The following is a 23,668-nucleotide window of genomic DNA, read 5'->3' as shown; positions in this document are numbered from 1 at the left end:
GCCGGGCTGGCTCTTACCTGGAGCTCAGGGGACAACTTTCTTCAAACTCCTCCAGGTCCTTGGCAGACTCGGGCTCCTCAGGGTTGTAGGACTGAGGGCCCCATTTCCGCTGACTCTGGGTCTCCCTCTCCTGCACCCACGTGTCTGTCCGCCTGGCACCTGAAATCTCTCTGGTTTCCTCTCTTGCTGCATTTCTCTGGCTCCAGCTGACCGTTTAAGGGGCAGCACGTTCTCTGCTCTTAAGGGCTTCTGTGAATAGGTGAGGCTGGTCCAGGCAATCCAGGACCCCCTCCCCACCTCAGGGTCCCTCTGTCAAGGAACGTGACGTCTTCACAGGTTCAGGGAGGCCATCCCTGCCATGCCTGCTAGGCCACAGTGTCCTCATCTGCACGTGGACTGAGGCCCCTGCTTCATAGGACTATGGGGACTAAACACTGGGCCTTATTGGGGGTGTATTTGTGTGCAATTTTATCTAAGCCTGCACACTTTTACACATAATTCTTTTTTTAATATTTATTTATTTTTGGCTGTGTCAGGTCTTAGTTGTGGCACGCGGGCTTCTCTCTCGTTGTGGTGCGCAGGCTTAGTTACCCCGCAGCATGTGGGATCTTAGTTCCCCGACCAGGGATCGAACCCACATCCCCTGCATTGGAAGGCAGATTCTTAACCACTGGCCCGCCAGGGAAGTCCCCATAATGATTCTTATTACACTACAATTACGGTATTGTTCTAATGTAACTGCACTTTATTTCTAAAGTTATAACAGCTTCACTTCTCTGCTGAAAGTCTCGGTGCCCCCCTTTTATCAAGAGAAAGTTGAAAATCCCTAGATGGGTGGATGAACCGCCAGGGCTGGAACGCCCCCTCCCACACCCCACACCCCCTCACCCAACGCTCCCTCACAATCCTACCCCAGTCCGGTGGAGCCACTGCCCTCCTCCCAGCTCACAGGTGCCCAACCGTGTCCCACCAGAGACAGAGGAGGCCACCCAGGGAGGGGAGGTCATGGCCCCACTGGGCTGGGCGGCGGGACCCGCACCTCAGGCCCCTCCCACTCGCACAGGACCCGAGGGAGGGTCCGCTGGTGGTGAAGGGTTGAACCCGGGGGTTGGCGGCCTGGTAAGCGGAGGGGGCGCCTGGAGGGTCCGTCGCCTTGAGTCCACCAGGAATAAGGGCTCTTCTGGAGGAGCCGGTCCACGGGCAAGGAAGGCCAACTGGCCCTTGCAGCCTGGGGTGGACCAGCGCCGGACGGGACCTCGGGGCTCAGACACAAGAGGTCAGCGGAGACAACTTCCTGCACAGGGCCCAGAGCCAGACTGGACCCCAGGCTTCCGCGTCCCCAGCCCCGGCTGCCCGGGAACGAGACTGGGGGGCGAGGCCGTGGGGGGGGGGTCCTAACCAGCCTGGGGACCACGCCCCTCCCCCAGGGACTCCTCCTGCTTTCCGGGCTCTCCCATGACCAGACCCAGCTTACACTCCCCCTTGGAGCACCCCCGCACCCGGGAGGTTGTTGAGGGGGACACAGATGGCCGAGAGGAGGGATGGCCTAGCTGAGCCCCTGCCCCCGTCTACTTCACCCTCTACCTGTTCAGGGGGCAGAAACCCAAAAACATTCAGAGGGCTCCTCCACCCGGGTTTGGGGTCTGACCTCAGAGGCAGGACGTGGCCTCCAGGAGCTGCTCAGCCCCAGGGCCTCCGAGCCTGCAGCTGGAAGGATCTCCCGCCCTCCACCCCCACCTTGGAGCGGTGAGTGCCAGGGACACAGTCTCTGCCGGAGCCCCTGCCCTCACCCCTATCCCCGGCAGCCTGGCCTCCTTCCAAGCAGGCCTAGGGCACAGATGGTGCCGCACCTGCTCAGCTGCCCCGCAATCTGGAGAGGAGAGCAGAGGCCCCTGTGCCTGCTCCTGCTGCAGAGAAGACCGGCTCTCGGAGAGGACACTCCCCACTTCCCTGCCCAGAAGACGGCTCGAGGTCCGCAGGGCCGCCCCCGCCCTCCCAGCCCTCCCCTGGTTCTGAGCCGCAGGCTGCCCAGGAGCGCAGGGGCTTGGAGGGGAGAGATAGCCTCCCCCTTCCACCAGGTAGTTACCAACCAAGTAACTGCCAACCGAGGAGGAAGGAAGGGGCGGGTAGAGCTGGGCACCGGGCCAGGTCTGTGCCTGTCCTTCCTGTGTGCTAGCCCTGGGGGTCAGCAGTGGACAACCTGCCCTGGGGGGCTCCACCCCTGAGCGGGAGACAGTAAAGGGACACAGCAAATGTGATCCAAGCCCTCAAGGCAGCGAGAGGCTGGCCTTGGGGAGAGCCGGACAGGCAGTCCTGGCGAGGGCATGGCCGGCCAGTGCAAAGGCACTGAGGCAGGAGAGTGCCTGGTGCTCAGAATGAATGAGGGAATCCACCCTAGTCCCCAGCCCCCACCCGCCGCTGCCTTTCTGACGGCCTCCTTCCTGGAGCCCCGCATCCAGCCTGGGACGGTGCCCGACCCCTGCTCCGCCCCCGACACATGCTGTCAGTCACATGTGCTGTCACTCAGCCGCCCCCCCGCCCCCCGCCCCGCCCATGTGCTGTCACTCAGCCCCCACGCCCCGCCCTACACACTTGCTGTAACTCAGCCGCCCCCACGCCCCGCCCATATGCTGTAACTCGGCCCCCCCACGCCCCGCCCCACACACGTGCTGTCACTCAGCCCCCACGCCCCGCCCAGCTTCGCCCCCGCACACATTATCACTCCCTCGCCAGGCTCGCCCCGCACACTTGTGCTGTCACTCAGCCGGGTCCTGTCCCAGCAGAAGGCGTCGCTCCCGCCGCCGGACGCTCGGCCCGCTGCCCGCCGCCGGCCCATGGACGCCGCGCTCCTCCTCGCCCTCGGGCTGCTGGCCCAGGTAAGGCACGGGCGCTGCGCGGGGGTCTCTGGCCCCTGCACTGAGCGCCGGCGTCTTAGAGTGGGGCGTCCCGGCCTCGGGGACCGAGAGCCGAGGGTTCTGTGCGGGGCAGCCCTGTCCAGGGGGGAGTGTAACCGCCTCCGCTGGACCGGACGGGGAGCCAAGTTCGGGGACGGCCAGGAGAGCACCCAGAAGGCGGGCCCTCACTCCGGAGGGGCGCCCCTCAGCCCTGCTGGGGTCTGGGAGTGTTCAGTCTCGCGGGAGGCGAGGGAGAGGGGGCGGCAGGAGCACCCCCAGCTGGGAAAGCCTGGAGGCCTGGTCCCTAGGGACCCCTGTGAGCTGGTAGGTGATTCTCCGTAGTCTAGTTGGGTGGAGTCCGAGCCCCCATGTGTCCGGCCGGCAGGGGCAGCTGTGGGCTCTGCCCTCCAGAAGCCCCCTCTCCCTGGGGAGCCCTGGTCTCCCTGGTGGGAGCAGGACGGGCGGCAGGAAACACAGGCCGCCCCACTCGCCACACGGGCACCCCTGGGTGGCTGGGACCGCATCCTTTCGGCCCCTGGCTTCTGGGCAGGTGCTAGGCTGGGGCCAGGAGTGCAGCGTGTGGCCTCAGTGGTCTCCGGGCTTCGGGGGACTGGGCTGAGCGGTGGTCACTGGTGAGGGCCGGGGGCCAGGAGGACGGCCTCAGGCCTCTTACACCTGACAGGTGATGAGCACAGGGCCTGGCCCTGCGCCCACGAATCATCACTCACTGTTACACTTCCAGAGCCATCACGCAGCGCCGGCCGCTGGCGAGCGTCGCCCCTCACTCCCGCGGCGCCCCCGGCTCCAGCTCGGGTTTCAGCCCCTGGCAGCTGACTAGGTGCCGCCAGCCCCCGCCCCAGCTACCCACACCCCTGCCTCCGGGCCTTCACTGACCCCATGGAGGCGGTGCTGGCCGCTCCCCACTGCCATGGCCACCTGACCCAGAGGGAGGCCGCAGCCACCCTTGCCCGGCACAGCGTGGCTGCCCACGGCATGTGCCCCTTGGCCCGCTGCTGGGAGTCCACCCGGGGCAGCGGGCTCTCTGCCCCCACCCCAGGGCCTGGATGCCCCCATGCGCTCCAGAAGGCTCCAGGCTGCAACGCCCCCTCCCACGATTCCTGCCCCTGCCCCGCATCAGGCGGCATGTCCTCGGAGGCCCACTCCTGGGTCTGGGGGTGTCATCCTTTGACCGGGCCCCAGGGGGACTCTGCTGCGGGGGAGGGGAGTAGATCCCTCTCAGATGCCTCTCCCCTCCCCCAGGGCCATGCCCAATGCACCCGCTCCCAGACAGCTGGGGACTGCGGGAATTCTGGTGGCGCTGGGAGGCCAGCCAACGGGCCTGGCCACTCATGTTCCCGCACTCCCCGCGGCTCAAATTAGCTCCGGTGTGAGGGGAGCGACTTCGGGATTGGCCGACATGTGTCTGCGTCAGGACCTCGCACGGCCCTCCCCCATCCAGCTCAGCTTTCAGACTTTTGTCCTCTCCTGTCCAGCCACACGGGTCCTGCGGCCGCTTCCCAGACACACCTTCCTCCACCTCCGGGAGCCCCCCGGCAGGGCTGTCTCGGGTGGGCCCCTGGGGTGGGGGCCTGTGGACCAGACTCCGCACAGGCCCGTCATCTGCTTGGTGGCCTCGAACGAGGCTCACCCTTCCCTTGTGTTGCCTGAAATGTCGGCCAGGGGGCTTAGCGTGTGTCTTTTCGGAACTGGCCTCTATCGGCCCCTCACCTGTGCCCGTGGTGTCCCCAGTAGCTGGGCCTTCACTGGGACCCACCCTGCCTGGGGGTGGGGAGCCCAGATGGCAGACCCACGTGCTGCTGGAAGGGGCCCCAAGCCTGCGTCCGGCTCCGCTGAGCCATGTCGCTGCCCGTGCACTCACGTGCGGGGACACCCCTCCAGCATCACTTCCGGGCCTGGGTCCCTCAGATTCCAGGAAGCAGGTGCGAGGCCTGGAGCCCGGGGGAACGTGGGTGGGGTTTGCTTGGGCTAAGGGAGAGGCCCCACAAGCTCCCCAGGCCTGAGCCCCTTCCCCACCCCCGGCTGGAATCCAGGCCGCCCTGTTCCTGGACGGCCTGGCAGGCATCAGGCGCGCCAGGAATGGACCCAGCTGTCCGCCTGGCCCAGAGAGGCCCCTGCGGCTCTCCCCTGAGCCCCCTCCAGCTGTTGCGGGCTTCAGAGGAGGGGCAAGATGGCGAGGCGAAGGGACAGCTGTTTTCTCCAGCCTCCCCCCCACCCCACCCCCGCTGACTGGGGCAGGCACCATGCTCCCGACTGTCCTGCCCACCTTGAGAGGACAGCGCCCCGACCTGGCTTCCCTCCGCGGCCCCGGTTACTGTCACACCGACAGTGTGTTCTGGAGAGGACCATGCGTGTCTGCCGTGGGGCCCGTCCTGTTCCAGGACTTTCCCGTTGCCTCAGGGGGTCTTCACGGCTTGCAAAGCCCCCAGGAGTGTGGCTGCGGCCTCCTCCCAGAGGCCACGTGCTCAGGAGAGCCCCAGAGCCCCTTCCCCAGCCGTGGCAGCCTCCTTGCGTAAGGGTTGCCCGATTGCAGGGAGATGGAAGATGCTACCCTTCAGTCAACCAGGACGCACCCGGGCCTCCTGCCTGCCACTCGCAGGGGCCACCAGAGGCCGTAGTGCCAGGAGCTGAAGCAGGCTCTCCTTGCTGTGCCCCTGGCCGCCCTGGTCACCAGCCTCTCTATCCAGGGCAGGTGAGCCATCAGCTTTCTTCCCAGGAGACGGGGCCGTGCCTCGTAATTCTTTGTTCCGATCCCACCGAGGGCTGGTGGAGAGAAGCAGAGAGCTCTGCGGGCTGCCCCCAGGTGCCCAGGCAGGACAGACCCCTGCAGCGGGCAAGGGCGGCAGGCATTCCCTCCAGGGCTCAGGCACTTGTTCGCTTCTGAACAGTTGATGGTGGGGTGCGTCCACACGTAGGGCCTCCGAGGGGTGGGGTGGGAGCCAGGGCAGGGCTGTGTGACCCCCAAGTCCCGCCTCTCGGCCCTGCGCCTGCCTTGATTCCCAGATGTTCCCAAGGCTCACCTGGGGGCTCCGGGACCCCCTGGGAGGTCTGACTCAGTAGGCCGGGGGTGAACTGGTGGAATCTGTATTTTTCCTGACCTTGGTTGGTTGTGATGATGAGTCAAGTCTGGAAGCCCCAGCCGGTGGTGAAGTAGCCCAGCCCCACTGCAGGGGCCTGAGGGGAGGGGGCGCCATCTCAGATCCCAGGGGACGGGAGCCGCCCAGAGGCCAGAGAGGCGTCGGGAGGAGCTGGCCAGCTGCTCTCGGGCTCAGGGCGTTGCCCACCGTGGCCTGCAGCGACACAGTATCACCCACCCGGGCCCTTGCCTGGGTCTGGGGGGGGTGAGGCCACTCCTGCCCCTGCAGTGGGTTTGTAGGGTGCTCACCGCGCTGCTGGGCCCCACGAGCTCCGAACCAGACGGGGAGCTCTCTCACTCGGCAGCCGTGGGGCTGGGGGCCAGGGCTGGGACCACAGCGAGGGGGCAGCGGCCCAGCGTCTCTAGGGCTTCCAGGCTGTTCTCTCAGGCTCTTGGCTAAGGGAGCGGCAGAGGGTGAGCATGGGGATGCCACCGGGCACCCGCTGGGAGAAGTGGGTCCCTGATGCCCGTTGGTTCTGTGTGGTGCGGGGGCGGTGAGGGTGACAGCGTTTGTGAGCGATGTGCACTCGACGTCCACGGCTCTGTGCACGTGGCTTCGTCCTGGCTCCAATGTCCTGTGATTCCCAGGCGGCTCCCAGGCCTTCCCCGGCCACCTGCATCTTCTGGGAAGGGGCTGGCGGGAGGACAAAGGACAAACTGAGAAGCGTCCCGAGAGCCGGAGGTCGGCTGCAGCCCAGTCTGGCCACGCCACCTACTGCAGCCTCCGATCTGGGCGAGGGCCCCTGCCAAGGCTCTGCGGCTTCTGCTGACCTCGTGACCTTGGGCCGTGGAGAGTCTGGGGTCCAGGACTCCCAGACTCCGCCGCGGCCACATGCCCTGTGCCAAGCCGGTAGGCGTCCTGGAGTGTCAGCAAGGCTGCTGGCAGGGCGGGGGCAGCCGTAGGCTCGGTGGGGGGCTGCAGGGCCGGAGGGGCCGGCCCAGGTATGGACAGGGCAGTGTGTCCCCCAGTGCCTCTCCAAGAGCCTGAGGCCCGGGAGCATCTGCAGGCTGTCCCTCACTCCCTGCTGAGGTCAGGGCGGTGCCTCTGTGTCACTGGGCATCACAGAAATGCTCCTTGCGCTGGAGGTTCAGCGCTGGTGGACCTGTGGCTCCCGCCTCTGCTGCTCCCTGAGGGCTGAGAGGGGCTGGGGAGGGGCGGAGGGAGGGGCGGGGAAAGGCGAGGTTGGGGGCAAGGGAGCTGCTGCCCCAAGATGCCCAGGAAACAGATGCTATCCCCCCCGAGCCTGTGACAAAGGCCGGCAGGTCTCCGCTTGGCGGGAACACCACGCTGGCCTGTGCTGGGCCGTCTTGGTGAGAAGCCAGCTGCCCGGGAGGCTTGGAGGCAGTGCTGCCATCTGTCGGGCCACGGGGAGCTCGGGGGCCTGGTGAACCGCCCGGCCCTTTCTCCAAGCCGGGTGTGCTGCTGCCTGGACCCCAGGCCCCTGGCATTTCAAGTGCAGTGGCAGGACGAGGTCTGGGCACCAGGGAGGTGGCCCGGGGCCCCCCAGGGAGACTGACTTTAGTTTGGATGTCAGTGCAGTTCTGTCAGCAAAGTGTACAAGGACCCAGGGGGGCAGAACAGGGAGGCCATGCAGGGGGGCACAGGCCAGAGGTTGCCCGGAAGAGCGGCCTCCTGGCTGAAGGGCATCTCCTCCCTCCCTTGCCCCCTAAGTCCCCCCACTCACCAGTCACCAAGCCCCCCTTCCCTGAGGCCACCAGCCCAGGCCCGGTCCCTCTACCGACTGCGATGGGGAAAGGGATGGAAACCTCAGCAGAAGTCGGTGGACCGGCCGGCCAGGGGCGGGGTCGAGGGGTCGAGGAGGGGAAGGGCCGTGGGAGGCAGAGGAAGCCCGCAGCACAGAGAGCTGGCGAGGGGCCTGGCAGGAGCAGCTCCACTGCATCTCCCGCACTGCCCTGCCTTGGATTTGGAGGGGGGCTGGGCAGGGGGCAGCTGCAAACGCAGGGGGATTGGGGGGGTCATAAGAGCCATGGAAGGCACGTTGCTCACGTTCTCCTATAGCCAAGCCGAGCTGGGTCCCAGTAGCATCCCTGCCCCCGCCCTGGGCCCTGACAGCCCTTATCCAAGTCCAGCCAGGCTCTGTGCCCTCCAAGGGTGCCCCAGCGTCGGCCCCACTCATGACTCGGGGAGCACAGAGGGCCCCCAGTGCCTCCATGCCCAGCCGGCCCCAGTGCCTGAGCCCACGCTCAGACCAGCCACTGGCCGATCGAGGCGTGGGATACAAAGACCACGTGTTAAACCAGGGCTGTCCCAGGAGACTCTGGGTGTTAGTTGGGGCTGCCGCCAGCTCTGCCCTCACCCCACCAGGTGGCTTTCTTCTCTGGGCCTCAGTTTCCCCGTCTGAGAGGTGGGGGGGACGAGCTGACAGTGGGTCTGGGGAGGGTTTCGGCACCGCGGGCCGCGTTCCTGACTAGCCTCAGTGCTGAGCCCAGAGCTCAGCGGGTGGTGGCAGGGCGGTGGGTGCATATCCCCGGCCCCGCCTGTGGGGTAGCGTCGGGGGACACGGCTGCCCCGCACTCTCTCCTGCCTCTGCAGCCCCACAGGCCCTGAGCGCTGGGCTTCGGGGACGTTACACACAGGGCCCCCCTGTCCCCTGGGCGTGCGGAGCCGGAGACAGCGTCCCGGGTTCCAGGTACTAAAGTGTTGGTTACACGGTCACACCTGGTTCCACGGTTCTGGGAGGAAAACAGCACGGGCTGGGGTTGGGCTCTGGGGGATCAGGGTCCAAAACACTCCAGCTGCCCCGTCCTCCCGGCCCCTCAGCCTCACAGCTGCACACGCCCCACCCCGCCGGTCCCTAGAGGCAGAGGCAGCTGCCGCAGGGGGCGGGGAGCTGGGAGCTCAGCTCCGTTTCATTTCCACAAAGCAGCCCTGGGACAGACAGCCCCACCGCCTGCTTCCCAGAGGCGTGTGGAGTGTCCCCCTCCCCAGCCTGGCAGAGGAGACCTGCCGTGTGAACAGCTGCCCCCTCTCTGGGCCTCTGAGGACAAAAGCGCTGCCTGGTCAACCTCGACCAGCCCTCAAGAGTTCACGTCACCAGGAGGCCTGGGGTGGCCTTGTGTCCCCCCACTGCCCCCAGCCCAGCTGCCCTTCCTCTTCAACCCACCTCCCTCCCGGGCCTTGCCACCCATCCCCGGGCTCCCGGGAGCCAGGCTGCCTCCTGTCCCCCTGAGCACCCCATGCCCCCCAAGTCCTGGCGCCCGAACCTCCCCGGGCCACACGACGGAGGGCTTGGCAGTCAGGGAGGGGACGTCCCGGCCCTGGTGGGGGAGCTCTGGGCGCTGCTGTGGTGGTGACGGAGGTTTTTCTTTGTTGTAGAGCCTGTGCCTGTCAGTGGGGGTCCCCGGGCTGAGGAGGCCGCATACCCTGTACCCCTGGCACCGGATGCCGGCACCGGGCCGCGTGCGGAGAGCCTGGGTCATCCCTCCCATCAGTGTGTCCGAGAACCACAAGCGCCTGCCCTTCCCCCTGGTGCAGGTGAGGGGCCGCGTGCTTTAGGGCGGGCACGCCCCTGGGGCCGCAGGCTGAGCGACCCCATCCCAGCTGGGGGGGTACCGAGGGCTGCAGAGAGGGGACACCCCTCCCCTGGGGCACCTCCCCAGCCCATCACCTGTCCCACAGATCAAGTCGGACAGGCAGCAGCTGGGCAGCATCATCTACAGCATCCAGGGGCCCGGCGTGGACGAGGAGCCCCGGGGGATCTTCTCCATAGACAAGTTCACAGGGAAGGTGTCCCTGAATGCTGTGCTGGACCGAGAGAAGACAGACCGCTTCAGGGTGGGCCCCGCCCCGCCCCGCCCCGCCCCGCCCCGCCCCGCCCCATGGGGGCCATGGCCACACCTCCACCCGCAAAACCCAGCATCCTTAATTGGGGGGCAGGGGTGGGATTTGGGACCGGCTGCCCCAGGAAGCAGGTGTTCGGGATCACAGGCTCATTCGGCAGGTGCGTGAGCAGACTGAACATTGGGTCCTGCCCAGGAGGACTGGGCAGCCGGCCTCAGGGTGGGCGGCAGCCTTCCCAGGAAAGCAACACCAGACACTGGTGTGGCCGGTTCTCCCCTGAGCCTGCTATGTGAGTTGAAGAAGGAGTGCCGGGAGGAATCCCAAGGAACTGGCCGCCCCCAGCGGCAGCTGCCCCGTGACTGTCAGGGTGGGACGTCGGGGGAGGTGGGATGGGATCTGCCCAATGGAGGCCTTGGGATTGTCAGGTCTGAGAGAAAGGGCCGTGGGGAGGGGGTGAGCGAGGGGCCAAGGAGGGGAGCTTGGAACTCGCCTGAGTCCCCTACAGACAGATGATCCGCCCCCCATCCTGGCCACCCTAAGGTGATGTTCAGACTTGCCCCGGGGAGGGGGCTGCAGCCTTTGCCTTTCCTGTGCCCGGAGTCTCCCTCAGACTTTGAGAACCAGCTCTTGGTTCCCTTACACAGAGAGTTAGAGGGTGTGTTTCCCCGGGAAGTTGTACCAAGTCTGTTCTCCAAAGGGACAGGAGGCGGTTGAAGTTACAATTTCACGTGTGGAGCGGAAACTTCAAAAGCAGCCACGACTGTTCACAGAAAAAGGGAGAGAGACCAGGGGCGCCAGGGGAAGAGAGACCAGGGGCGCCAGGGGGAGCGTCGCTGCAGCCACGCTCGAAGCACAGCTGTGGGCTTCCTGGTGGCCCAGGCAAGAGGGGGCGCGTGGTGGCCACCCCGCCTGCTGGGAGAACCCAGGCTCCCCTCGAGGGCAGTCCCACCTGCCCGGCACTGCCCCGTCCCCGTGCCGCTTCTCACCTGTTTCCAGCAGGACACAGAGTGCACTCACTGCTGCTCTTGCCCTCGTGGGGGCCGCAGTGCCAGCCCCTGCTCTCTGCTTGACTAGCTCAGGGCCTTTGCTCTGGACCTGGGGGGGTCCACCCTGGAGGAGCCCACGGACCTGGAGATCGTGGTTGTGGACCAGAACGACAACCGGCCTGTCTTCCGGCAGGAGGTGTTCACTGGCCGGGTGCTGGAGGGCGCCGTCCCAGGTGAGCCGAGTGGGTTCCCGGTGGGGGAGGGAGCTTCGCGAAGGGCGCTGGGTAGGTCAGAAGTCCAGGATTTCCCTTCAGCAAGAACTTCAGAGGTCCTTCAGAGAGTCTAAAAACACGTAAACAGTCTCCAGGACGGAGGGAATTTCCACAAGTCGACTCAAGCCTCTTCCCATTGCGATATAAATGTCAACCCCCAAATCCTCCAGAGTTCAGAGAGGATTCCTGGATGGCAGAGCTCCGGTGGTTTCCGTTGCTCTCCCCTCCCCCTCCTCCCCCCTCCTCCTGCTAAATAGAGGTGACGTTCACATAACATAAAATTAACCATTTTGGAAGGAGCTTTTCAGTGGCAGTTAGCACATTCAGTGTCGTGCAACCAAACCTCTGTCTCCTTCATCCCCCGAGAGGGACCCCCCTGCCCGTTATCAGTCGATGCCTCTCTCCGCTTACTAATTCTACACTGAGTGCAGAAACCGCTGACCCTCTGTCCCTTCTGCGTCCTCACAGGGCAGACTCGCTGGCCTGATTCTGTTCCAGGCAGAATAGGCATTCCAGACAGTGATCTGCTCCTTCCCTCCCCACCGGGTCCCCGGGGCTCTGGTCAGATCCCAGGCTGGTTGCAGACCGGAGGCCTTCAGAGCACACCAGGGACTCAGTGTAACTTCAAAGTCAGGGGTTAGCACTAACACAGTGTAACACCTCACCTGCATACCTGTTCAGCTTCAGCTGCCCAGTGAAGCCTTTTAGAGCAAAGGTGGTCCTGCCTCTGTCCACAGTCCCTGCCACCTGTCTGAGCCTTGTCTGCTCCTGCATGCCGTTCACCTTTTCCTTTAGGGCAGTCCTGCCTCTGTCCACCGTCCCTGCCGCCTGTCTGAGCCTTGTCTGCTCCTGCATGCCGTCCACCTTTTCCTTTAAGGCGGTCCTGCCTCTGTCCACAGTCCCTGCCACCTGTCTGAGCCTTGTCTGCTCCTGCATGCCGTCCACCTTTTCCTTTAGGGCAGTCCTGCCTCTGTCCACCGTCCCTGCCGCCTGTCTGAGCCTTGTCTGCTCCTGCATGCCGTCCACCTTTTCCTTTAAGGCGGTCCTGCCTCTGTCCACAGTCCCTGCCGCCTGTCTGAGCCTTGTCTGCTCCTGCATGCCGTCCACCTTTTCCTTTAGGGCAGTCCTGCCTCTGTCCACTGTCCCTGCCGCCTGTCTGAGCCTTGTCTGCTCCTGCATGCTGTCCACCTTTTCTTTTAGAGCGGTCCTGCCTCTGTCCACAGTCCCTGCCGCCTGTCTGAGCCTTGTCTGCTCCTGCATGCCGTCCACCTTTTCCTTTAAGGCGGTCCTGCCTCTGTCCACAGTCCCTGCCGCCTGTCTGAGCCTTGTCTGCTCCTGCATGCCGTCCACCTTTTCCTTTAAGGCGGTCCTGCCTCTGTCCACAGTCCCTGCCGCCTGTCTGAGCCTTGTCTGCTCCTGCATGCCGTCCACCTTTTCCTTTAAGGGGGTCCTGCCTCTGTCCACAGTCCCTGCCGCCTGTCTGAGCCTTGTCTGCTCCTGCATGCCGTCCACCTTTTCCTTTAAGGCGGTCCTGCCTCTGTCCACAGTCCCTGCCGCCTGTCTGAGCCTTGTCTGCTCCTGCATGCCGTCCACCTTTTCCTTTAGGGCCTTTTGCACGCGGAGGGTGGCTGCTTCAGTTCTGTCAGATAAAAGCCCAAGTGTCTGGTTCGCCGTACATCTGGTTCTGTTGGCTGTTTAATCACTAGGGTGGAATTTTCTCCTCTTTCCCTGTGTGTAAGAGCACAGCAGAGGTGGGGGCCAGCCCACGGTGGGGAGAGGAGACGGGCCTAGCCTCTGCCACTGCTTGAGCTCAGATCCCGGGGGCCTCTCTGCGTTCCCGCCACGGCAGCGCAGCCCTGCATGCAGAGGGGCCCCTAGCGGGGTGACAGCCCCTGTGTGCTACCTGGCAGGGCTCCTGGGGTACTGGGGGGTGGGCAGTCTCGGTCGAAGGTGGTCCCTGAGCCCCAGGGCTGGGGCTGCTTCAGGGTCCCTGCTCCTCCCCCAAAGGCAAAGCGCCGTCCCTCCAGCCCAGCAGCCCCACCCTCACCCTGTGACTGTGGACCACCGATGGCCTTCCCCACACCTGGGCCGCCCTGTGGCCTGAGCCGAGGGGCCCTCCCGGGTCTCCTCCCACCCCGCCTTCCCTGGGAGCAGTCAGTGGGCGCGTGGGAGAGGGCACAGGCCCCCGTGTGGGCACCCAGGGACCGCCAGCAGCTGTGCCAATCTCGGCCCCTCTTCCTGCTTCTGTGGGGTCGCTGCACCTGCCCCACCAGGGGAGCCCCAGCGTGTGCACCTCCTGGGGGGTCACAGCCTGGACTCGGGGGTGTCAGGTCGCCTGTGCTTCACCGTCTGACGGGCTCACACAGGTGTGATCTTCCCCTCCGTTCTCGTCGTGGTGGCAGGACTGAGGCCCCCGCCCACTCACGCCCCCTCACTGGGGACGGGTCCTCAGCCACCAGGAGCTCATGACACTGACTTCTGTTCTGCCAAATTTTATTGTGGCAAAATACATACAACAAGGTTTAGCGTCTTAACCATTTTTAAGTGTACGGGTCGGTGGTTTTAAGCCCGTTCACATCGTTGTGCAACCACCACCGGCATCCGTAGAATTTTCTCATTTTCCCAGACTGGAACTCTGTCCCCATTAAACGCTAACTCCCCATTTCCCCCTCCAGTGCCTGCCACTCACTGTCTGCTTTTGTCTCTATGATTTGTCTGCGCACGAGTGGAATCGTACAGTACTTGTCCTCCTGGGTCTGGCTGATTTCACTGACCATCCTGTCCTCAGGGCTCATCAGTGTGGTAGCCCGTGTCAGAATCACCTTCCTCTTCAAGGCTGAATAATACTCTATTGGATGTTTATACCACATTTCGTTTATCTGTTTATTCTTCAGTGGACCCTTGGATTGCTTTTTAGCTGTGGTGAATAGTGCCGCAGTGAACGTGGGTGTCCAAATATGTCTTTGAGACCCTGCTTTCAGTTCCTTTGGGTATGTACCCAGAAGTGGGGCTGGTAGATCAAATGGTAGTTCTATTTTTAATTGTTTTAAATAAATTTATTTATTTTTGGCTGTGTTGGGTCCTCGTTGCTGCGAGCGGGCTTTCCCTAGTTGTGGTGAGCGGGGGCTACTCTTCGTTGTAGTGTGCGGGCTTCTCATTGCAGTGGCTTCTCTTGTTGTGGAGCATGGACTCTAGGTGTGCGGGCTTCAGTAGTTGTGGCTCGTGGGCTCAGTAGTTGTGGCGCACGGGTTTAGTTGCTCTGCGGCATGTAGGATCTTCCCGGACTGGGGCACGAACCCGTGTCCCCTGCATCGGCAGGCAGACTCCCAACCACTGCGCCACCAGGGAAGCCGTATTTTTAATTTTTTGTGGATCCTCCATGGTGTTTTCCACAGTGGCTGCACCATTTTCCATCCCCACCAACAGTGTAGGAGGGTCCCAGTTTCTCCACATCGTCACCAGCACCTGTTGCTTTTTGTTTTGTTTTGTTCTGTTGCTGTTAGCAGCCATCCTAGTGGGTGTGAGGGGCTATCTCGTGGTTCTCATCTGCATTTCCCTAATGATTAGTCATGTTGAGCGTTTGTTCACGTGCATATTGACCATTTGTGTATCTTCTTTGGAGAAAGGCCTGTTCAAGTCCCTTTGCCCATTTTTGAATTGAGTTGCTTGTTGGTTTTTTTTTCTGGTTGAGTTTTACGGGTTCTCTGTATATCCTGGATATTAATCTCTTATCAGATACATGATTTGCAAATATTTTCTCCTATTTCGTGGGTTGTCTTTTTACTGTGTCGATAGTGTCTTTTGATGCATTTTTAAATGTTCGTGAAGTCCGGTTTGTCTATTTTTGTTGTTGTTGCCTGTGCCTTTGGTGTCATATCCAAGAAATCATTGCCTTCGTGACATTACCAGTGTCCTATGTTTTCTTCTGAGAGTTTTAGTTTTACGTTGTACACTTAGGTCTGATCCATTTTGAGTTGAGTTTTGCATATGCTGTTAAGTAATTACGGGTCCAGCTCCATCCTTCCGCCTGTGGATGTCTTTCCCGGCACCATTTGCTGAGGAGACCGCCCTCTCCACGCTGAATGGTCCTGGCGTCCTGTGTGAAATCACCTGCCCGTGGATGTGAGGTTTATCCTGGGCTCTCTATTCGGTTCCATCGGTCTTTGAGTCTGTCTTGAGGGCAGGTGCACACTCATTACTTTTGCAGAAAGTTTTGAAAACAGGAAGTGTGTCCCCCGGCTTTGTTCTTTTCCAGGATGGTTTAGGCTATTCAGGGTCCCTTGAGATCTTATAGGAATTTTAGAATGAGTTTTGTATTTATGTAAAGAAACTGTCCTTAAGATTTTGGTAGGGATCGCACTGCATCTGTAGGTCGCTCTGGGTGGTAGTGACGTCTTAGCAACAAGTCTTCTGTCTGTCCGTTTATTTGTGTTTTCTCAGTTTCACTGATCTTTTGTAGTTTTCATTGCGAAAGCTTTCACCTCCTTGCCCACGACACTGACATCCTGAGGCATTTAGGCGGTTGTTGTGATGATTGTCTCTGCGTGAGTCTGCGTGGCTGGAGCCCCTCAGGAGGCGTGCACATCCCGTTCCTGGAGATGCCGATTTGGGTGTGTAGTTCAGGGGGTGTCCGCCAAGCTTCTTCGCTCTGGCTTTTCTCCTTTCCCCTTTGTAATTAATAGGTGTCTTGTGGGAGACCCTTTGAGACTGTGCAGGTGTCCTGCTGCCCCTCAAGCTGCCGCCCAGCCGTTAGCATCTCTGGCGGCTCTTGCCTGCGTCAGCTGTTGTTTCTTCATTGTTTCTTCTTGGTCATCACTTGGCTCTCTATTGTATGATAGGACTTCAGTACCCCTGTATATGAATATGTGTGTATGTGTTACCCACCAGGGTTCTTGGCCTCTTTAATCAATAGAAATTGATCAAAGGCCAGACAAGAAATTCAGGCAAGGCTTTATTGGGGCCCCCGCTGCAGCGGTGGGGAGTGGTTCCCTTGCTAGCTTGCTCCCTGAGGGGGGGCGAGCTTGTTCCTTATATGGGGTGTGTCCAGGGGTCAGGGGTGTGTCCGGGGGGTCAGGCCGCGGAGGGGTGGCTTAGGGGGTTTGCCGTAAACAGAAAACTCATTCTAAAATTCCTATAAGATCTCAAGGAACCCTGAATAGCCAAAACCATCCTGGAAAAGAACAAAGCTGGGGGACACACTTCCTGATTTCAAAACTTTCTGCAAAGGTACAGTAATCAGTGTGCACCTGCCTTCAAGACAGACACACAGACCATAGACCGATGGAACTGAATAGAGAGCCCAGGAATAAACCTCACATCACGGGCAGGTGACTTTACACAGGACGCCAGGACCATTCAACGTGGAGAGGGCGGTCTCCTCAGCAAACGGTGCCGGGAAAGACACCACCTTAGGTGGTGGTGTGTGCGCGGGGCGCGCACAGGTACCCTGCTTCTGCTCCCGGCCGGTGTTTGCTCTTCAGAAGTGGCCGTTGGGCTTTTTAGTCTCTTTGTATGTCGTCCAGCATTTGCTCGAACTGCCACGTACATAGTTATTTTTAGTCCCTTGTAGTTTCTCTGTATTCTGTGGCTTGAGGAGACCTGTGTCCAGGCGCAAGCCCTGCAGCAAAGGGTCCCGGGTCCCGGCCTGTCTCGTATGTGTTTTGTTCACACGGATGTGTCTGGATTTGTGGATTCTTGCTTCACTCAGTGGCTTGTGCTGCTTTGCACCGTTGTTTTGAAGCTCAAATCCTGGCTGATCAGAAGCTCATCAAACCGGCCCAGGCCCCTTCAGCAGCCGGGGCTGGGAAGTAAGCTCACATACATATAGACGTGCGTGTGTGCACGCACTGTCACAGCTGTGTTAACACGGCTCTGTGCCTCCATCACAAGTCACGAGTCCTCTCTGGCACCTCCACTTCCGATCCAGCTCTGCAGGGTTCCTTTTGGGTCCTCTTCTCTGTTGGCGAGAAGCTGGGCTCCAGTCACCCCAGGAGTTTGCGCACTTGCTCAGTCACAGAGAGCCCGACAGGTGCCTTTGGAAGCGCGTGTCTGCATCCCGGTGGCAGGGTGCCTATTCTAAACATTGTTTTTGGCTTTAGCCTGGGGTCCAGCATCATGCCAGGAGTTACCTGCTAAGGTAGCTTCCCACCTTCTAAGGCTGGGTCAGTGGCCGGGTCACTACCGTTCATCAGACACCAGCATGACACTCAGCTGACCCGTCAGGGCCCAGGAGGGGCTGGGATGAGCCCAGTCACAGGTGAGGGGGGGCTAGCTCCTCGGGTGGCCCGAGGCTGGTCCACCTCACCGGGATAACTTTGAGTACACCTGATCTGGGCCGGTGTGGGGAGGGGTGGTCAGACCTGAATTGCTCCAGAGAACAGGTGGGCACAGGTGCTGGGGCACCTCCAGGACCCCTGCAGAGGCCCTTCTCTCCTGAGATCCAGGGCCTGGTTTGCCCCAGAGCGCAGGTGCGGCCCTGGGCGCTGCCTCGCCCCGCCTGGGGCTGGTTCCCCAGCGGGCTCGCCTGGTCTGTCTCAGGGTTCTGTAGGAGACAGGTGTCAGCAGGACACCCGACCTCATCCCCACACGCGACACAAGCCAGGACGCCGGGATGCTTGCACGTGCAAGGCTGATCGGGGGCCTGGACCTGGTGCGGTGGGCCGCGGGGGAGTGGGCGACGCGCCCTGGCATCCATGGGTGTCACCCCCACATGTCCCCTCCCTTCCCAGGAACCTACGTGACCAGGGCTGAGGCCACGGATGCAGACGACCCGGAGACGGACAACGCGGCCCTGCGATACTCCATTCTGGAGCAGGGCGGCCCCCAGCTCTTCAGTATCGACCCGCACACGGGGGAGATCCGCACGGTTCAAGTGGGCCTGGACCGCGAGGTGAGGCCATGCAGCTGCACCCTGACAGCTGAGGCAGGGCAGCCCCCCAGACGAGGGGTCCGAGTGCCGCGGACACTGTCCGTGGCCCTGGGCTCCGGCAGACCTGCCCCGCGGGTAGTTGTGTGGTTCGGTCCAGAGATGGTGTGAGGAGCCCTTAGCGTGTTTTTCTGCCGTAACCTCCCCCACCCTGTTGCCTGCAGAGCAGTAGGGCTCCTCGGCCTGGGGTGGGCCCACAGCGACCACGCATGCTGCAGAGAAACAGTCGCCCTCCAGCCGGCCGTGCCCACTCTTCCCCTGTGGGGCCCCTGCGGCCCCTGGCTGCCGGGCTTCTGTGTGGCATTGGCACCTCACCTCCAGGAAGCCCTCCTTGGTTTCCCCAGGGCCACTCGCTGCGTTAGTTGATCTCTGTCCCCTCTCTCGGCAGCCGCACCTGGCTCCCCAGGGCAGGGACCCCACACCCCAGTGCAGCAGGTGCCCCGTAAGTGCTCATCCGGCTCGGCAACCGTCCTCTTGCCCACTCACAGGCTGGGGCAGAGTCTGGGGTCGACAGTGGTGCCGTCGGACCCGGAGAGGCTAGGCAGCCTGTTGCCCCAGAGCTTGGGAGCAGGGCAGATGCTGGAGCCTCCTGGGGTCTGCTGGCCCTGCCCCCAGGCCCTAAGGTGGCTGACCAGCCCCGCCCTGTGCGCCACCTGGGTCTCCTGACCCCACGTCACTGTGCTCCTAGGTGGTCGCCGTGTACAATCTGACTCTGCAGGTGGCGGACATGTCTGGAGACGGCCTCACCGCCACTGCCTTGGCCGTCATCACACTGGAGGATGTCAATGACAACGCCCCCGAGTTCACCAGGGGTCAGGTGCTGCCACCGTCCTCACCTCCACCGGCCGCTGCTCAGGGCTGACCTCCCCCCGATCCCGGGGCTTCTGGTGGGTGGGAGGCTCGGTGCTCCACAGAGGAGGCATCCTGTGTGGACCGTGCAGGATACCCTGCCGGAGGCCAGCATCGGGGGGCGGGGGGCTGTGAGCATGTCAGGAGCTAGAGGGCCCTGGGGGGAAGCCACGGAGACCCTGGGGTGGGACCTGTCCCCAAGCCTTCCTGGGTGGGAGCGAGCGGCAGCCCTGCCCTCCGGGGAGGATGTGCCCAGCACATGGCCGAGACTGGGAGGGGGCTCCTGGTGCCCTGGACTCCTCGTGGGTGGGCAGTGGGAGGGTGACCCCACAGGGGACCGTCCCCGGCCCACCCGTGGGTAACGGGGCCGAGTTCCCACAGTTCTTCCTGGAGGCCACAGAGGCCGTCAGCGGAGTGGACGTGGGGCGGCTGGAGGTAGAGGACCGGGACCTGCCCGGCTCCCCCAACTGGGTGGCCAGGTTCACCATCCTGGAGGGCGACCCTGACGGGCAGTTCGCCATCCGCACCGACCCCAGGACCAACGAGGGTGTGCTGTCTGTGGTGAAGGTGAGCTGAGGAGGGTGCCTCTCCTCACACCCTGGGACCCCGTTTGGACCCTCTGTGCGTCCTTAGGAAGGGAGCGAAGGGGACCAAGAACGCTAGGACTGTGGGCTCGGGCCACGCTGACCACAGGGGGACAGGGCTGGAAGGAGGGGGCAAGCCCACGTTACTTCCAGTGTCTTGCCACTTAAAGTATATGATCAACGTGCACAAATACAGACCTCACATGTCGGCCAAACTGAGACCAGAGACAAAACCAGCAGGACACACGTGTGCACGCACACACCTGAGCATACACACACGTGCATACACGTGCACAGAGATGCAGATGAGCTGTCAACACAGGAAGAGCCTTATTGCCAGAGACTGGCTCACGCCGGCCGTCGTGCAGGCGGCTGCCAAGTCCGGAGTCTGCGGGGCTGCGACAGGCTGCAAAGTCAGGAGCTGAGGCTGCATCTGGAGGTGGGAGCCCTTCTTCCCCAGGGCAGCCTCAGGTCTGCTCTCAGAGACTCTCACCCACAGATGAGACCCACCCAGGTTCTCCAGGACCATCTTCTTTATTTAAAGTCAGCTGATTGGACGGGTCAGTTCAACCACGTCCACCAAATACCCTCTTAGCAAGACCCAGGCGAGTGTCTGCTTGGGGCACCGAGGAGGACGCCCGGCCAGGGGACGGGAAACTGGCCTCACAACACCCAGCAAATACGTTTGCGTGATGAGTAGCCGTCATTTTGGCATTATTTTTTGTGCCTTTTTGTCCTGCGTGATTTTTGTTTTTCCGAGGCTAAAAAGCAGAAGGAAAGAAGGGGCTCTGAGGACAGAGCAGAAGAGGCCTCTCGGCCGCAGCTGCCTCAGGCTTCCCTGAATGGGGGGAGGGGGCCGGAGTCCTGACGGGCGGCCGCCCCGCTTCCCCTGCAGCCGCTGGACTACGAGAGTCGGGAGCACTACGACCTCACAGTGGCGGCGCAGAACGAGGCTCCCCTGCAGGCGGCGGCCCCCAGGGCCGAGCGGGGCCAGGCCAGGGTCAGCGTGCAGGTGCGGGATGTCAACGAGGCGCCCGTGTTCCAGCAGAACCCGCTGCGGACCAGCCTGGCCGAGGGGGCGGCCCCAGGAACCCCCGTGGCCACCTTCTCTGCCCGAGACCCTGACACACGGCAGCCACAGAGGCTCAGGTGGGGGCCCCGGGGTGAGCAGGGGGAACTCACAGCCCCAGTCCACCTCCCAGCCAGGGTAGCAGCACAGCTAAGGGTACTGAGCCCTGTGCCCTGAGGGTTCCCATCAGGGCCCTGGTCAGAGGGCGGAGGGCTCATCTGTGTGCATCACCGAGAGCCCAGGGGCTCTCAAGTACCGTGCGTGCGTGCGTGTGCGTTCGTGCGTGCGCGTGCGCGTTCACGTGACCTCGTCCTGTAGGCAGGACTGGGCTGCATCTGGCGCACAGTGACACGGCCCGTCTGTGTTGGCTAGCCTCTGAGTGTCCGGCCCTGTCCGTTCCAGGGAGCCGTTACTCCACTAGGACTGGCTGTTACTGTCTTGGATTTCACCCCCTGCCCTGGCCCTATGTACCCTTGTCTGTCAACATGGTGCCCACCGTTGAATCCTAGCTGTCACTCAGTGGCCACGGGGCCCTGGGCAGCTCACCTGCCCTCCCCGAGCCTCAGTTTTTTTCATCTGTCGATTGGGATGGAAAATACCAGCTTAGGGCTATGGAAGGACTATCCTTAAAGGCCTGTGTATGTGTGCGTGTGTACGCGTCTACACATGACCACACCTCCGGGGGTCCGGCTCAGGCTCAGGGCCCCTCCTCCCCTCCTCGCCAACAGCTACTCCAAGGACTATGACCCTGAAGACTGGCTGCAAGTGGACGGGGCCACTGGCCGGGTCCAGACCCAGCGCGTGCTCAGCCCTGCATCCCCCTTCCTCAAGGACGGCTGGTACAGGGCCATCATCCTGGCCCAAGATGATGGTGAGCGTGGAGCTCGGCCTGGGTTCCAGGGCTCCCTGACCCTGGCTGGGGCCCCTGCTGCTGCCCAAGGGCTGAGAGCGGGCGCTCCACCGAGCAGACTTAAGGGGCGGGTGGGGGCTCTGCAGGGGCAAGGGCCCACCAGGCCTCTCCTATTTGCAGCCTCCCCACCCAGCACGGCCACAGGGACCCTGTCTGTTGAGATCCTGGAGGTCAACGACCACGCCCCTGAACTGTCCCCGCCGTGGGGCAGCCTGTGCAGCACACCAGAGCAGGGCTCCGGTCTTCTCTTGGGGGCCACGGATGAGGACCTGCCCCCCCACGGGGCCCCCTTCCACTTCCAGCTGAGCCCCAGGCTCCCAGAGCTGGCCCGGAACTGGAGCCTCAGCCAGGTTAACGGTGAGCTCGCCCCACGCCCCTGGGGGTCCAGAGTCTGGGGCAGGTCCCCACTGGTTCCCACCTCAGTGCACTGCATCCTCAGGCCCGCAGGGATCAGTTATCTCACACACACACACGGGACAGGTGGGGAACCCAGGCCGGCTGCCGCCGGAAGCACAGGCGCAGAGGGGCGTGGCTGCCCCTGCCCTTGCTGACCGCCGGCACCCTCTGCAGTGAGCCATGCGCGCCTGCGGCCCAGGCTCCAGGTCCAGGAGGGGCTGCACCGCCTGAGCCTGCTGCTCCAGGACTCGGGACAGCCGCCCCAGCAGCGCGAGCAGCCCCTGAACGTGACCGTGTGCCGCTGCGGCCTGGACGGCGCCTGCCTGCCGGGGGCCGCTGCGCTGCGGGCGGGTGGCGCGGGCATCAGCCTGGGCGCCCTGGTCATCGTGCTGGCCAGTGTCATCCTGCTGCTCTGTGAGTGCCCGCGCCTGCAGATCCTTGCCCCGCCCCGCGCTGCCTGGCAGCCCCGCCCTGCCCGCCTTGCCCCGCCCCCACCCCACACCGACCTCCGCTGCCCCCCCCACCCCCAGTGCTCGCCCTGCTGGTGGCCCTCCTGGTGCGGTGCCGGCAGCAGTCGTGTGACAAGAGGCTTTTGCACGGGCTGCAGGACGACCTTCGGGACAACATCCTCAACTACGACGAGCAGGGGGGCGGGGAGGAGGACCAGGTGAGGGGACCGGGGTGGCTTACAAGTGCTGGGGGGTCTCCCCAGGGGCCCCAGCTGGCCAGCTGCCTCCCGACCCTCACCCCCACGCGCTCTGTCCGTCCCTTCTCAGGATGCCTATGACATGGACCAGCTGCGCCACCCGGCAGAGCTGGCGGCCCTGGGCGCCCCGCTGGGACGGCCTTCTCTGCGCAGAGACGCCCCGTTCGGCCGATCGCACCCCCAGGCCCCCCGCGTGCTGCCCACCAGCCCCTCTGACATCGCTGACTTCATCAACGAGGTGGGTGCCCCAGGGGCACCCTGCACCCCGTTCCCCCACCCCACGAGCCTGAGGCATTGCTCTGGGGCTGGACAGGGGTGGTGGTTCTTGCCGAGGGAGGAGAATCGCCCAGAGAGAACCTTGCCCCCAACCCGGCTCCTGGGGCCAGGCCTCGGCCGAGCTGGTGGCGGAGGGCGCTTGGCCGGCGCGTGCTGGTCCTGAGCCCCAGGCCTCTCCACAGGGCTTAGAGGCCGTGGACAGCGACCCCGCCGTCCCACCCTACGACACGGCTCTCATCTATGACTACGAGGGGGACGGATCCGTGGCAGGCACGCTGAGCTCCATCCTGTCCAGCCTGGGTGACGAGGACGCAGACTACAGCTGCCTCTGGGACTGGGGGCCCCGCTTTGCCCGGCTGGCCGACTTGTACGGGCCCCGTGAGGGCACCAGGGAAGAGGCTTTCTGATGGGGACCTGCACCCACCCTGCTGAGGGCACGGCCTCCCGGACACAGGGCAGACCACAGGCGCCTGAGCGGACACGCCGGACTCGGCTGTGTGTCGAGATGGACAGAGGGCCCTGCGCCCCGCCCTGGGGCCTTGGCCGGCCTGGTCTCAGCCAGGGGAAGTCAGGGCCCAAAGCCTAGAGCGGAGTGGCTAGAAGGAGGCGCCCCTCCTGCCCCGTCAGTTGCCTCCAATGGGGTCAGAGGCCCCATTCCCAGCTCTGCTTCCCACCCACGCTGATCTCATCTCTGTATGAAAGGAAGCAGCTCTCGGGCAAACATGAATTAAAAACGTGCTCATCTCTCCAATGCACGGTTGGCACGGCAACTTGCAGGGCCTTTCTGCACCTCAGTCTCACCAGAGCCGCAGCAGTGGGCTGGCCCCCGAGGGGGTGGGGGCAGT

At 63.3% G+C, this 23,668-nt stretch overlaps 1 protein-coding gene across 1 annotated transcript; it reads left to right on the top strand.

Moving 5' to 3' along the window:
• Nucleotides 1–2,712: 2,712 nt before the first annotated feature.
• On the top strand, nucleotides 2,713–23,591 carry CDH15 (cadherin 15). The gene is made up of 14 exons (XM_033406243.2): nucleotides 2,713–2,876; nucleotides 9,386–9,544; nucleotides 9,689–9,844; nucleotides 10,925–11,069; nucleotides 17,837–17,997; nucleotides 18,722–18,850; nucleotides 19,264–19,449; nucleotides 20,362–20,615; nucleotides 21,264–21,406; nucleotides 21,566–21,802; nucleotides 22,016–22,255; nucleotides 22,372–22,508; nucleotides 22,618–22,785; nucleotides 23,006–23,591. The coding sequence occupies exons 1-14, from the start codon at nucleotides 2,835–2,837 to the stop codon at nucleotides 23,228–23,230; spliced, it is 2,382 nt and encodes a 793-aa protein (XP_033262134.2). The 5' UTR covers nucleotides 2,713–2,834; the 3' UTR covers nucleotides 23,231–23,591.
• The last annotated feature ends 77 nt before the right edge of the window (nucleotides 23,592–23,668 follow it).

This window comes from Orcinus orca, chromosome 20, assembly GCF_937001465.1.
Source record: "Orcinus orca chromosome 20, mOrcOrc1.1, whole genome shotgun sequence".
Lineage (NCBI taxonomy): Eukaryota > Metazoa > Chordata > Mammalia > Artiodactyla > Delphinidae > Orcinus > Orcinus orca.
This window is presented reverse-complemented; position numbering and strand designations above follow the sequence as displayed.